Genomic DNA, 16,158 nt, shown 5'->3' with positions numbered 1-16,158 from the left:
AAGAAGGAAAGGCCAATAGATTCACAGTGCTTCATTAAACTTTATAATCCTACTGCCAGTAGAGTCTCTTGCATATAGTTACACTCAAATAAGGAAGAAAAGAGGAAATGGAGGAAGGGAATAAATAAACTCATTATGCCATTATTCAGTCATGCCATTTTCTCTATAAAAAAGGGGTGAAGGAAGGGTTAAGTCCCCCTCTGTGTGACATGTTCCCACAGCGGTCGGGCCCTCTAGGCTTGCTGGAACACTCAACATACTAGTACTTATACTTTCAGTTGCATGAGTATTTTATGTGTGTGTATATGCATTCTACACTAACTAAAGAATAAACTCCACAAAGTCAAGGGCTACAGTTGTCTTGGTCCCCATGACATCCCTAACACCAAGTACCCTTGCCTTCTCTAATAAGCTGTCCCTTGCTACCCACCCGTGGAGAGTGCCAGTACTGGGAAAGGGCCATTTAACACTCCACACAACTTTTTCAAATGTATGGACTTCTGTCAGAGTCAGCTAGTCCCAGAAAAAATATTCTAATCGTTTCCTTTCCCCAAGCATAAACACTGCGCCCCCCCACCAAGAGACTACACTGATGTAGAGCATCAAAAAAATAAATAAACCCTTTTGTTTCTATTATTTTCCATATGGTTTAGTGGCCCCTCCTGAGAAACACTTGGGCGAAAATATCCATGTGTCACATCTGTGAGAAATTTCTTAAAATAAACAAATTCAGGGAAGTCGGCAGATGACTACTACCATGATTCTTTAGCTTAACCAAATATTTTCCCTACATTTACTCATTAATTTCCATAAGACATTGCGGTGGAGTTAATTATTCAGAGTGACTGAAGACAGACTGGGAGGTATAGCAATCCACATACCACTACCACTAAAGGCTGCTTTTAGCGGATGTCCCGCTTTTACCCAGGAATTTTACACTAAACTCTCTCAGAAAGAGTTAACACACATTTAGGAGTAAATGGTAAATCTAGTTTTTCTCAATTAACCAATATAAAACATAAACCTTCAAAACGCTTGGTGCTAGAGCAAAGCAGTACAAACGCACCAAAGAATGCTTCCTACTAGAAAGTATAAAATGTTTTCCTATATAAGAGAGGATGAATTTTTTTTTTAAGCTAGTGTAAGCTTAGGCTGGAGCCCTGGTTGCACAGTGGTTAACAGCCTGGCTGCAAAACCAAAAAGTCGACAGTTCAAATTCAACAGCTGCTCCTTGGAAAGCCTACAGGGCAGTTCTACTCTGTCCCATAGGGTCACTATGAGTCAGAATTGACTGGACAGCAATGAGATTGGTATTTTTTTTTAAACTTAGGCTACTCTCATAAGATAATATCCACATCATGGATTGAACTGTGTTCCCCCACAAAATATCTGTCAACTTGGCTAAGCCATGATTCCCAATATGTGTGATTGTCCACCATTTTGTGATTTTTTGTAAATCCTACCTATATGATGTTAATGCAGGCAGGAATAGAGACAGTTATGTTAATGAAGCAGGACTCAACCTACAAGGTGGTCTGATGTTAAACCTAAAAACTGGGGGAGGCTGTATGGATCCTCGCAAATGAGCAACTGGCTTGGGGTTTTTCCAAACTGGATAAAGCTGGAGGAATAGAGAAGGAAGAGACTTGGAATCGGAGAAAGAATGAAATCCAAATTCTGTAATATTTGTTCCTGAGAAAAATATGACAGCTACTCACCTGTCTACTGCTTCTACGTCAAAGCAAAACCTCTTCTCAATAGAGTCTGTTTTCCGTCTTGTGCAGGATTTGAGGGTGACTGATTCATCTTCTCCCTATCGAACACACAGACCATAAAGATGAGCCAGGGTGTTGGCTCTTCTTCTCTCCAGGACAAACATGACATAAATGGGAGTGATCATGTCATCCCCTCAAACCTGAGTGTTCACAACCATGTCAGATAGAAGGATGATCATAAACCTTCTCAGGCAAACTAAAATTCGTAAACTATGTTGTACTTAGAGCCAAACATCTTTAATACTGGTAGATCATGATGGCCCAGTGTTAATACATGGTAGCTAAACTCTTATTTATATTGTTTTTTAAAAGTTTTAATTTGTAGGTTTGATAAGAGTTGAGCGAGATGACCTTCAAGTCTCCTCCAAACTCTGAGCTTCTGTGATCTTGATTCAGTCCTCACTTCTTCAGGAAAGCAACCCTGCACCAGGTCAAATACCCCCATGGCCTGCTCACATAGCACCACGTACCTCTCCCTCATAACACTCGTCATTATAGCTGAAATTTTCCATTGGTGTAGGTGATAATTCAAATAAAGTCTCAGAGACTGTTTCTGTTTTTGCTCAGTATTTTGTCCGCAGAACCTAACCATGCCCTGAAACAAAGTCTCAGAGACTGTTTCTGTTTTTGCTCAGTATTTTGTCCGCAGAACCTAACCATGCCCTGAAACACAGTAGGTGTCCCACAAATATGTTTCAACAGCTTGACTGAGGTATAATTAATGTACAATAAGCCATATATGTTTAAAGTGTACAATTTGATGTTCTGATCCATGAAAACGACCACCACTATCAAGCTAATGAATATTTCTATGATCTCCCCAAAATTTCTTCATGCCCCTTTGTAATTCATCCCTCCTCCCACTCCATCCCCAGGCAACCAGTCAATCTGCTTTCTGTCACTATAGATCAATTTGCGTTCTCTAGAATTTCGTATGAATTGAATGACACAGTTTGTACTCTTTTTTGTCTGGATTCTTTAACTCATCTTAATTGTTCTGCTATTCATTCATGTTGTTGTATCTAGAGTTTTTCTTCTTTTTATTGCTGAGTAGTATTGCACTGCATGAGTGTGTACAAATATACCACAGTTTTATCACACAGCACTAATTTACTGGTTTCTGACTCTCATTCCTTCTTTATCACTTTAGAATTTGTTAGGGTTTCTGTTTCTTCTGCCTCTGCCAATCTTTTTTCTAAACTAATGGAGTAATTAGCAAACTAGCCCAGTTTGTTGAAATAATAAGAAATGTGACTGACTGCATAAGGTAAAAGTTAAACACTCAGTAATATCAGGATCACACACAAAACACAGAAGACCTAGGAAAAGAGTTTATTTCCACAAGTCTTACCTCTACTGTCTTTTATTAGCTAAGATTATAACTCATACTAAGAACTACTCTTACTCCAATATATAAAACATATGAGTGTAAACACCCAGACCTAAGGGATTCTGGCGATGCTGATGTCTAACTATATTTCAGACTTAATGGCTATGGACCAACTGCCACTTCGAAAGCTTACTTGAGTTGTTCCTAAGAAATGGAAGGAAAGGAGGATCTATAAATGACTATCAACTATAAAGAGAAAAAAAGAAGAGAAGATTCTGTTCCAAGGATGATCATACCATATCAAGAAAAATATACAAAGATGATCTGTTCAATTACCCATGGTTTAAAAAAGAAGAAAAGAAAAAAGATAACCAGAAACAAGAGAAACAGGAACCCTAAGAAATTTGTAAGTGACAGAGGAGAACTCAAGACAGAAACCTGTGCTTCTAGGCAATAAATTAATGTTATGTGGGAAAAAATAAGCATAAGATAATAATAAAGAACTTGTGATAAGAAAAGATGATGGAAAGAGGGAGGATGCAGAAATTTATGGGTATAAATTAGGGCATCGCACAACTCTCAGAGTCATTCAACTTCCCCTTTGCTGAGTTTCTTTAGAAGGAAGTTCTCTTACCATCAGAGGGCTGCTGTCCATAACGGGATGCCCATGATGGGATGACCTGAGAGAGATCCACAAAGTCGAATGAAGGCTCTGCTCACTCTCTGAAGCTTCCACTTCTTCACCTAATTTAAAATCTGGTTGTTGGTCAAACCTCACAGAGGCTGGAGTCCCTGGGTGGTGCAAACTATTAACGTGCTCAGCTGCCAACTCAAAAGTTGGAGGTTCAAATTCATTCAGAGGCTCCTAGGCAGGAAGACCTAGTGATCTACTTACTTCTGAAAAACCAGCCATTGAAAACCCTATGAGCACAGTTCTACTCTGACACACATGGTGTCACCATAAATCAGAATCAACTCCACAGCAACTGGTTAGATCAGTCTTAGCCTAGACACCAAAATGTCCTCTCTCCAATGTCACTGGGGCCTTTACCAGGAGGTAGCAACCATGGCACTTAGCCACTATGCCACCAGGGTTTCCAAACAAGAGGCAGGACACCTAAAAGTTTTAGAGCATGTACTCTGCAGCCGTATCACTTGAGCTCAAGACGTGGCTCCTTTATGTACTCACTGCATCAACTTGGGCAAGTTATTTCATTTTTCTATGCCTCAGTTGCCAAATCAATAAAACAAGGAAAGTAAGAGTGTCACCTCACGAGGCTGTTTTGAGGATTAAATGAGTTAATACTTACAAGTGTTTATGGGAGACAATGGTACATGGTAACGACACAATATACATTAGCTATTTATTATTACTATTATAATACAGTCAAGTATTACTCCTCAAAACTCTTCATTGGCCCTTCGTCATCAGACATTTTAAGGTCCTCATTATCAGCCGGTTCCAAGCTCTGTCCAGGTCTTACTGGCAACTCTGAAGCTTCGGGGAATACCCCATCCCAGCAACAGAAACCTTGTCATAACCATCTACAGAACTCGCCACTATCGCCTCTTGAGTCTTATCAGGCCACCAATACTACTACTGGGATCCATGTTCCTTCTGTTCTATGAGCCTGTATTTTCTGTACTCCATTAATCCTGTTCCTCACAACTCATTCCTATGAAGACCAATCTTCTTGCCCTTTCCGAAGGTCATAGAACAGCTCCTGACCTGGCACAGCCTCCTCCTGGGTGGGTGACTTTGGGAAGGTTCCAGGTCTTCCCTGGACCTCAGGGCATAAAATAAGGATTAAAATAAAGCCTGCCTCAGATTAGTGGTTTCCAAGGGTTAGGGACTGGGGGGAAGGAAGAAAGAGGGAAGAGGATGAGTATGACTATAAAGGCAGCCATGAGGGATCTTTGTGGTAATGGAACAGTTCTGTATCCTGTTCGTGGTGGTGGTTTCACAAATCTACACATGGGATAAAATACTGCACAGAATGATACAAACATATATACATACATAAACACACACAGGTACACGCCAACAAACGAGTGCACATAAAGCTGGTGAAAACTGAATAAGACCTGTGGACTGTACCAATATCAACTTCCTGGTTTTGATATTATGCTACAGTTAAGACATAAGATGTACTGTTTTTGCAACTTCCTATGAATGTATCATTCTTTCAAAATAAAAAGTTAAATAAAGCCTGTCTCACAAAGTCATTATGGGGAATAAATGCTGAATTATTAGAATAAAAGGTGCATCAAGATCATCATCATCGTCTCCCTCATCCGGGCTCTAAGCTCCTCTGACATCCTCTTCTCTTTGCAGCTTTCCAGAAACCCTCTGACAGTCCCTAGCAAGTACTTCGGCTGCCAGCATCACACTTTCCTAGCCCTATTTAAGATTTAAGACTATGAGCTCTGAGGCAAGATCAACCTGGGTGGGAATCCCAGCTGCACAAAAACGAAGAGCCTTTGAGCTAATTACTTAACCTTCCATGCCTCAGTTCCCTCATCTATAAAGTAGAGATTATTGTTGTTGTTAATACCTATAATTGCATAATAAAGTTTTCTAAGAATTAAATAAGATAGTGCAACATTGTGAAGAATGTAACCAATGTCATGGAACAAGTTGTATAAAAATTGTTAAATAGGAACCTAATTTGCTATGTAAACCCAAAACCAAAACCAAACTCGTTGCTGTCGGGTCAATTCCAACTCCTAGCAACCCTACAGGACAGAGTAGAACTGCCCCATAGGGTTTCTAAGGAGTGGCTGGTTGATTCAAACTGCTGACCTTTTGGTTAGCAGTCAAGCTTTTAACCACTGTTATGTAAATTTGCACCCAAAACATAATAAAATATTTTTTTGTAATTAAAAAAAAGATCATGCATGTAAAAATGTTTAGCATGGTTCCCAGCATGTAGTACATGCTCAATAAATATTAGCTACTATTATAATACACTACCCATTTGTCTGTCTTACTGTGGTGGCTTGCATGTTGTTGTGATACTAGAAGCTATGCCCCTGATATTTTCAATACCAGCAGGGCCACCCATGGCGAAGAGGTTTCACCAGAGCTTCCAGACTAAGATGGATTAGGAAGAAAGGCCTGGCGATTAACTTCCAAAAATTAAAGATCACAACAGAAGACCGTCTGACTCGCTTGCTTTGGACACATCATCAGGCGGGATCAATCACTAGTGAAAGACATCATGTTTGGTGAAGTAGAGGCCAGCAAGGGTGAGGGATACTCTTAGCTGGACTGGCACTATAGCCCAAAGATGGACTCCAACATCTGGTGATGCTGAGGGGAACACAGAATCCAGCAATTTTTCGTTCTCTTATACACGAGGTCTCCATGAGTGAGAGTCAACTCAATGGCATTGGTCTAACTAATTAGTTACCTAGTTACTATTTAATAATAAAAATTATGCTGTTGTTAATTACATCAAGGCAGTTGCAACTTATGATGACATCATGTGTATTGCTGGTAAAAATGATCCATCCAAGAGATGTAAAAAGGGCTTAATATAAATTTTTTAAATTTATATATTAAAGTAAACATAAAAAAGGCAAAAACAAACAAAACACAAGCAGTTCAAACAGAATCAAGGCATCAGAGAACTCACATTTTGAAAGCAATTTATATGTCTCTGGGTATCACATGTTAGCCTTGGTGGCATAGTAGTTAAGCGCCTGGCTGCCAACCAAAAGACTGGCAGTTCAAACCCACCAGCTGCCGCACAGGCAGTCTATTTCTGTAAAGATTACAGCCTTGGAAACCATATGGGGCAGTTATATGCTGTATTATAGGGTAGCTATAAGTCGGGATCGACTTGATGGCAATGGGTTTGGTTTTTTGGTTTTTATGGTTATTATGCATCTAAAGACCTTTTCCAAGTAGCTTCTCTGGCACTCAGGCACCTGGCCTAGGGAACTAAGGCAGAGGACAGGTGGTGGCCAAGGTAGTGGTGGCCAGGCCTCTCCTAGGCATATATGAGTAGCGAGTACCTTGGCTGCCAGTTGTCACATTATCCTGGCCGTATTTCTAGATTTATACTGGCAACAGGCTTAGAAATTATTCAGAGGGAAGAGAGCAGACATCCCCAAGGACCACAAAGAACCTACTTATAACCAGTGTCCTTCAGATTCTACAAAAACACAAAGCTGTACACTAATCTCTTCAGTAACTATGAGAGACCAATGTTCTGACCACAGACCCAGAAAGTTGATAAGGAGCTAGATGTTTCATGACTTACTTAATGATTCTTCCAGTGCTGGACATGGAGTTTGAGTTCAGATTTTCATTGTTATAAACAACGCCAGAGCGAAAGGGGCAGGAGATACAACTGAGGACCCACCCAACGTGAAGAATATAATAGGACATCCCCTAGATAAAACCAGGACTCCAAAGGCTGACACAGTTATACTGAAAAATATAAAACTCCCAGCATCCAGACAAGGGCAACAATAAAACTAGCCTATTTCGATTCTTCCAGATTTTTAACTACAAGCTGGTCCCTAATGCAGGTCTAAACTGTGTAGTCAAAAAACGTTTCAGATAAATATTTGACATCAAGTGACTGGTAGAAGCAAATACAAATCCTCATTAGAGAAACTCAACTTCAATGCAGGTCTCAAAGAATTCCCACTAAAAATGTTCAAAGAATATGAGCACAAAAGACACAAGGAAACAAGGTGCCAGGAGAGAAAATCAACAGAAGCAACAGATAGCAGAAAAGATTTGCAAGTGCTTAAGTTACTGGAATAATCACACACAGGATATAAAATTAATATACTTATTAAACTTAAAGAAATGAAATAAAAAATGACAAATATAAATAAGGAAAAACAGATTTTAAGAGAGAACACCTACACATACAAATACTAAAATTTAAATTAGAAATGCAATAGAGTTTAACAATTTATCAATCAGAATTTATCAGGAAAATTATTTAAACTAAAGATAGAACCAAAGAAATTTTCCACCATGTAGTCCAGGGATCCAAAGAGATGAAAAATTAAAAAAAAAAAAAAAGGCTGTAAGGCATGGAAGATACAGCAGAAGATCTAAAATGTTTAATCAGAGTTCCGGAAGGAGATATTAAAAAGCATGGGAGGAGGCAAAATTCAAAGTGATAACTTCCCAATAGTCAAATACAGGAAGAGCAAAACTTCAAAAACATAATAGATTGGGGGAAAAAAAATCCACATCTAGGCTCCTCATGGTGAAATGCAGTAAAGAAAAAAATAAGATATAAACAGCAGCCAAAGAGAAAAGACAGATCATCTATAAAGGGAATCATTCACACTGCAGTGAGAATACCCAAAGGAGACTGACTGGCAGGAGGCGAGAGACAACAGCTTTGTGGAAAGGAAACTGTTGGAGCACTGTAAGGAGCTCCCCAACAGCAATGATACCAGGAAGGCTGAGATAGATTATCTATTCCAAATATGGCCACAAGAATATCTTCCATCCCACAAGCTCTTCATCCAATGTGGCCTTGAAATTCCTCCCATCCAGAGGTGAGGTCTATATCCTCTCCTATGGAAACTGAGTCGGCTTTTGTGACTGTTTCAACCAACAGATAAGGCAACAGTAACACTATGTAACTTCCGAGACTAGGTCATTAAAAGGTAATGCAGCATCTGCTTTAGTGGCTGGAATATGTGCTCTTGAGCCCTTTAGCTGTCCTGAGGCTGCCGTGCTGTGAGGAAGCCCAAACTGGCCCCAACACAGACACCAGATGGAAAGGTCCTGAGACTACCCTGAGAAAGAAGAAAAGAAGGAAGAAAAGGAGAGAGAAATAGAAGAGCAGGACAGAAACGGAGAGAGCTATGCCTGGCCAGCCTTTAGTTGCTTCAGACCCTCACTGTTCCAGCTCTAGCCACCATCTGACTGGAATCAGATGAGAGACACTGAGATCAACCCACCCATCCAAATGCTTGCCCAATTCCTGATCCAGAGGAACTGTGAGAAATAATAGCATGATTGGTGTTGTTTTAAGTTGCTATGTTTTGGGGTGATTTGTTACACAGCAATAGAAATCTGGAACGTCTACACTGCCAACTGGCAGCTCTCCATGCGAGTGAGAGTGACATGAATCAGCTTCACAGGATGAGATCATACAAGAATTTTTAGCATCTAAACACATTCAACACACTTAACATTGTATGTATGTGAAATGCAATAATTTTTCTTAATTGCAGTTCTTAATATAACTTAGAGCTAAGAATAATCATCTGTCTTTTGTTATTCTTTGGGGTACTATGCCTCCTGGAACTACTCCAGAAAAATTTTCAAATTACAGTGAAAAGTTGGAGGTGTTACTTTATTTATGCTTCATTATCAGTATATGTTAGCCAAGCAAATTAAGCATGAAATTTTGAAAATGTACTCACCCCCTTCCCTCCTGACTTTTGGTCAAACGGTACCATGGTGATTTGTTTGGAATCCCGTTGGTATGTACAGTAGTGCTTCACCCAAGAAGTTCCAAAGTGGCCTGCAAGGTAATATTTCCCATAAAATATCTATACATGTCCACCGTATGCTGCATATCATTAACTGGAGAAACACACAACCCATAACCCACAATGCTCACCTACCCTTAAACTGCTTCTTGGCGCAAGACATTCCCCTCACCAGCTAGAACAGAACAGACAGATCTGATCCCACAGGCTGGAAATGGAACCGACCCAGGGCTCTCCCCTAGGGATCGAGGAAGACTGTTTCCCACTAGTGCTACATCCAATGGGTCTTAAAATATAAGGGAAGTCGAAGTTCCCTGGGGACATTAATTCACATTCCCATCATCAATCTCCATTTAAAGTTTCCTCTCTCTCCTCTAACAGGAGTGAGATGATTGTGTAGAGAACACAGAAAGGCTCCTCAAAGCGCTTTTCCCAGTCCCATGTGGGGCGATGACTTCATGCTTCCCACACAGCTGCTCTCTGCGACTCTGCTTACAGACATACCAGGCTTCTGACCTACTTTGAAGCCCCTCATTTTTCCTCAAGCAGAACAAAATAAGTTCTGAAAAACAGATGAGGAAAACTCAGAGACACAGACGTGCAGGGTGGAAGTGACTGTAGAGGCCCAAGTGTAATCTAAGGAGCGGCCTCTCAAGGGTTTCCTTCAGGAAAGAGTCATACAGTCAAGTTCTTTAAAAGTCCAATGCTTGTTCAATTACTTTATTTTGAACACAAAAGTACTATTAAAGGAAGAAGGTATTATCAACCTGCAAGGGCCACAATCAATACTCAAGGAATTCCAGGTTCCCAAGGGAATTCCCGGTTACAAAGAAAACAGAACACATCACTTAGAGGTAGACGAGACCCTGGGGATATCATCTTTCCCTTTGGAAAGTGAACTATAAAATTACTCTCATTTATCCACACATGTATGTACAGAGTAATGTATAGCAGCAAACAGTTAATGTGCTCAGCTGCAAACTGAAAGCTTGGAGGTTCGAGTCCTCCCAGGGAGTCTTTGTAAGAAAAGCCTGGTGATCTACTTCTGAAAAAAATCACTCACTGAAAATCCTCTGGAGCACAGTTCTACTCTGACGCACATGGGGGTCACCATGAGTTGGAACTGACTCAACAGCAACTGGTTTATTACTACAGACCAGGCACCTTCTAAACATACCCCCCACTTTTTGAACAAAAGGCATGAGCGCGTCCCAAGCAGCCGGCAGTCAAAAGCACTTACGTTTCTCCTGAACATAGAGGTACCCTTCCATGGTGTAGGGACTGATGGCCTTATGCTCAAGGGGATTCTCCTTCATCTTTTTCATCAGCGACTCCACTTCTGACCTGGTGCCTTCAAAGCGATTCCTTGTCTGGGATGAAAGGAAATTCATTCAAATCAAAGAAAAGAAATATCTGTTCCCATCTCTAACAAGTCAGTGCATTAACTTAATTAGACTTCTTAGATCTGAAACCAGGCAAGGGGCATTCATTCATCTAGGAATTTGGCAAATATTCACTCTCAAGTACATTTTGGCCTTAAACTCCTATGCCAGAATGACTCTCAAACTTTAGTGACCATCAGAATCACCTGGGGAACTTGTAAAAAACATAAACGTCCAGGCCTCACCCCTAGAGATCAATTCAGTACCTCTGGACCCAGAAACCTGAATTTTAAACAGGCATCTCAGGTGACTGGGATTCGGCAGGCCCATGGGGCCTAGAGTGGATGCTTTGGTACACTCAGACCCCCCTTAAGGACAGGGTAATCATCTCTCCAGCTAGAGGGAATGGTGTTCGCTGATAGCTCACAGATGAGTCCCTCCCTAGAAAGTGCCTTCAAAAGGGGCTGCTTCCTTTAAGGTTACTCCCTTCCTGAGGCAGCCTGCACCCAATGACTAGGGGATGTTGGGGCAAAAGGTGGAGTGGTCAAAGCTGGGCCCTCTTGCCTTAAGTCAGGACTACTTGGAAGGATCATCCCCGATCCAGAGCTCCCCAAGGGACTGACTGGGACTTCTGCTGCAACTGCATCACAGTTCAATGTCCTCTGCGTCCCTCACTCTCCCACAGGTGCTTCTGCCCACACTACACCTCAGTAAACCTCCTCCATAGCAAATCTTCATTTCAGAATTTGCCTTCTGAGAAATCCAGCCTAAGGTGAAGCTATACTTTGTGAAACCTTTTCCAAAAAGTCCATAACCTCCTGTTCTCTAAGATAACATAGACAACTGTGTCAAGGAAAAGTTCCAGACTTCTATGAGCCATGCAGTACAACCCACATGGATATATCTGGGTATGTTTTCTGTACAGGAGCATCTAGAGACAAAGAGAATACAAAAATCGAACATGGCACAATCGCACACGAAAAAACTAGGCTCAAGCTCCAGTAACTGCTAACCAAAGAGCCAGAAGGAGGATTCTGTGCACCTAAAGGGCTTCCTGTTGAAAAGCTGGGGAAGGAGAATGGGAGTGAACCACACTGACTTGGATGTCCTGTCAACCTTACTAAGAGTTGAACAAGAGCACATCCTTTGAGCTAGAGGCCAACATGTGTGTGACCCACGGCCACCCCCAGAGCACACACTCCGAGAACTAAAGTGGCCAGGCGACTATATGCACAGGTGGGAGGCTGGGATGGGATGGCGAGGGATTTCTACTGCCAAAGGAAATCCTGATTCTTAGGCTGAAGATTTAAAACAATCAGCAGCAGCGCTTCCAAGAACATAAATACTGCTTTGAAACAACAGAGAAGAGAGTGATGATCTGATCTGGGACCACCAAGCACCCTGGAAATGCCTGCCCCCTCAGCTGCCCTTGGAACCCAAGCAAGACCCGCCCTGCTCATCTGCATTCCAGTCGAGACAAGTAGTCTCTATGGCAACCAGACCCATATTTTGTTTTTTTCCTTCCCTTAAACAGGAAGCCTGTCCCTTTGCCCACTTACATTCTGTATACTAATGGTCAACTGTGTCTTGAAGTCACCGAAATCCTTGGCCAGTTCATAACCATGGTGATAGAAAGTGAAGAGTCCTTGCAAAAATGCCAGTAGCTGTAACAAAATAAGAAGAGTAGAGGTCACATAAAACAAACAAACAAACAAACAAAACAAAACCCACTGCCACGGAGTCGATTCCAACTTATAGTGACCCTATAGGACAGAGCAGAACTGCCCCATAGGGTTTCCAAGAAGCGGTTGGTGGATTCAAAGTGCCGACAATTTAGTTAACAGCCAAGCTTTTAACCACTGCACTACCAGGGTGCCGAGGTCACACAGTAGGTTAAAAAAAAAGATATTATATGGCTGTATCTGAGTTTCTAGCACTGCTTCAAAAGTCTAGAATAAAGTAATAATAATGGCTAACATTTAACTGAGCATTTCCTGTGCGCCAGGCACTTGCCTTGTGCCCGTACGTGCCCTATCTCACTGATAACTTGAAACAACCTATAAGCTAAGTACTACTGTAATTCCCATTTTAAGCATGAGGAAGCAGACTCAGGGAGGTTAAGTAAGTTGCCCAAGCACACAGTAAATGGCAGCTAGGATTTGAAACCAGGTCTCTTTGGTACCAACATCCATGCTCTTACCCTGCAAGCCTAAACACCTCCTTAAGAAAATCATAAATTGAAGACCCAGGGTTCCACCTCAGTATCCTTCAAGTGCATTTATAATATTAGATTATCATGCAGAAAGGTGTGGTTATATCAATAACCAACAAGGAAGGGAGAAATGGAAGACGGTGAGTCCCGAACCTGTAATCTAACAGGCAAAGTCAGATAAATGAAAAACATCCTCATTAGCTTAAGCCATTCTACTAAAAAGTATATTTGCCTGCTTTCCTTAAACTATTCAAAAGTAAACATTATGAACGTCTTTATTACGATACTCCCATGTTTCCACATTTTCAGTTGTTTCCCCTAAATGCTAATTTAAATCCCTTCTGCCTAAAAGGTAAGCCCATTTATTGTTTAGTCTTTAGTGAACAGTGAAAACATCTGTTCGCCAAAATTTTCACAACATGCCTTCACATACTTAAAAATTATTAAATGTCCCCACCCTGAGCCCCTGTCAACCCTTCATTTCTCCAAGCTAAATAAACTCTTGTAGACCCTATATCCAAACCCCACTGTTGTTATGCTTTCCTGGCCCCCTTCCAAGTTCTACACATCTTGCCTCAATTTGAAATCTCATCCTGAAGAAAGTATTATAATAAAAACCTGAACATGGCTTAGAAGGACCAGTATGTCACCTCTGTCACAGTTCTACCACACTTTGGGGATCACCCTGTTCTAACTTCACCTTCTCACTGCTGATTCACATTTTCTTAGTAGTCCTCTCCGTCCTCCTTGATCTGTCTCTACCACATGTTACACCAGACACATTTGCATTACTTTACGTTGTTGCAGTTAGTTTTTCATTCCCTAAATGAATGTACCTTTTCTTATTGAACATAATTCTTTTTTTTTTTTTTGACCTAACTCTCCTTATTTGAGAGGCAGCCCTAATATTGGCAATGGGAGAACTCTTCCCACACACCCACTCTCCTACTTTGCTTGTGGCAAGAATGGTAAGTAAATCCAAAAAATGGGTTACTCTACCTGAGCTCAGAAGACAGACCTGTCTTTGGCATAAGCAAAGGGTCCAGCCCAGTTTATCAAAGAGCTCTGTACTGGGAAGTCAGAGAAATCCAGATTATAACGATATGGTAACAATATGGTACTATGACTTCCCCCTGCTGTTGCCCATTATCTATCCCTCTAGATACTACTCAAGGGAGGAAAGAGAACAGGCGCTGCTGGGTCCTCTGGCTATAAAAAGATCTAGTGGGCACCATACATAAATCCGTCATAGAAGTCAATGGCATGGAGTCACCAAACACGAATAATAAACTCTTTTCCTCAAAGATGACCAAAGCCTTTGGACTTAGCTATATAAAATACTTTTTTGAGACGAAGACACATATCTCCTTCTAGAGGGTTCCAGTAACAGAGAAAAGGGGCTTTTATGCCCCGGTATCTTTTCCTTATCTCGTCCCTCCCCACTGTGCTTGAGTGCTGTGCCCCATCACTTTTTCACGGCACTGAGCCATCACTGAGCCATCACTGACTCAAGAATAATGCAAAAGATAAGCCACAAACTCTAGGGTCATTCCTGCTATTAACTCTGATTTATCCTTCACTTAAATAAACAGGGCGTCTCTCGCTCAAAGCAATTAGATATTCTCAAACAGCTCACTAAGATGCCACCCAGACACATCACAGGAGCTCCAAAGGCAGAAAGTTACTAATATATGTAAGTTACTAGTATGTATTTTGGTTTTCAGGTCCTTTGGTATAATGCCTCAATTGTGCATTTTTCTACAGGAAATGATTCCTCAGATATTATCTTTGGCCCACTCCTTCCTTCCTGATCCTCTACAGCATCTTTTCTCCCTCCTCCAGCTCCTTATATCCCCCTTCCCATACACTGTGGGAACCTCTGAACTTGTTACCAGTGGGAAGTAGAAGTGGATTCCTCAGAGGGCAGGGTGAGGTCCACAGAAGGACTCCAGAGATGGGAGGAGCTGTCTGCTTCAAAGAAATGCTTCTACTGAAACAAAGGGAGGAAGAGCACCTGGTTATCAGATAAGAGGTCAGCACATCCACAGAGGCTCTTTCCTGCAGAGTCCCTGGTTATTGCATGACAAAGAAAATACCCAGGAAAAACCTGCTCCATCTCCTTTGCCTGCTTCCCTGTCCTTGTTTTCTTCAGAGAATAACTGTAAGCAAAACCTACTGTGACTTCGAGCAGACAACATAAACCAAAAACAAAAAAATCAAATCCGTTGCATCAAGTCAACTCCAACTCATAGTGACCCTACAGGACAGAGTAGAATCGCTGCACAGGGTTTCCAAGGAGCAACTGGTGGGTTCGAACTGCTAACCTTTTGTTGGCAGCTGAGTTCTTAAACACTGCGCCACCAGGGCTCCCACTGACAACATATATAAGAGAGATTTTTTTTAAAAAAAAAAAAAAAAGAAGAAGCAAAAACACAACAGCTCAATTTGGCACTGGTTGCATCATTCTGAACTACCTGATAAATTTAGGCTGTTTCCATGCATAGACAGAGCTACCCAGAATCATTCACTCACTCAACAAAGAGAAGGGTAGCCAATAAAGTGAAGGGAGAGCTAAACTCAGTCAGAGCTGGGTTAGGTAAGTCACATAACTCTCAATCAGTCCCTCATCTTTAGACAGATAGCTGCTATCGAGTTGACTCCGACTCATGGCCACCCGAAGTACAATAGAATGAAACATGGCCCGGTCTTCAACCTCAAGATCACTGGCATGTTCGAGTTCATCACTGCAGCTATTGTGCCAAACCATCTCACCAAGGGTCTCCCTGGTCCTCGCTGGCCCTCTACTTCACCAAACATGACGTTGCCCTCCAGGGATTGATCCCTGCTGATGACAGGTCTAAAGCAAGCCAGTCAGACAATGTTCTGTTGTGATTCGTAGGATTTTCATTGGCTAATATTTGTAAATGGATCTCCAGGCCTTTCTTCCTGGTCCATCTTACTCTGCAAACTCTGCTGAAA

The 16,158-nt window shown here is 41.5% G+C and overlaps 1 protein-coding gene across 9 annotated transcripts in view; it reads right to left on the bottom strand.

Annotated features, from left to right (window-relative positions):
- ARHGAP26 (Rho GTPase activating protein 26) overlaps positions 1-16,158 on the bottom strand; it is a 536,050-nt gene that overhangs the window by 351,320 nt on the left and 168,572 nt on the right. For all 9 annotated transcript variants that reach the window (XM_049873956.1, XM_049873958.1, XM_049873960.1 and 6 more), the window contains exons 7-10: positions 12,527-12,631; positions 10,826-10,955; positions 9,517-9,617; positions 1,719-1,813 (exon numbers count right to left, since the gene is read on the bottom strand). In XM_049873956.1, coding sequence (XP_049729913.1) covers positions 1,719-1,813; positions 9,517-9,617; positions 10,826-10,955; positions 12,527-12,631 — 431 coding nt within the window. The remainder of the gene's footprint in view (positions 1-1,718; positions 1,814-9,516; positions 9,618-10,825; positions 10,956-12,526; positions 12,632-16,158) is intronic.

This window comes from Elephas maximus, chromosome 2 (genome assembly GCF_024166365.1).
Source record: "Elephas maximus indicus isolate mEleMax1 chromosome 2, mEleMax1 primary haplotype, whole genome shotgun sequence".
Lineage (NCBI taxonomy): Eukaryota > Metazoa > Chordata > Mammalia > Proboscidea > Elephantidae > Elephas > Elephas maximus.
The sequence above is the reverse complement of the archived record's forward strand: the minus strand, read 5'-3'. Positions and strand labels throughout refer to the sequence as shown.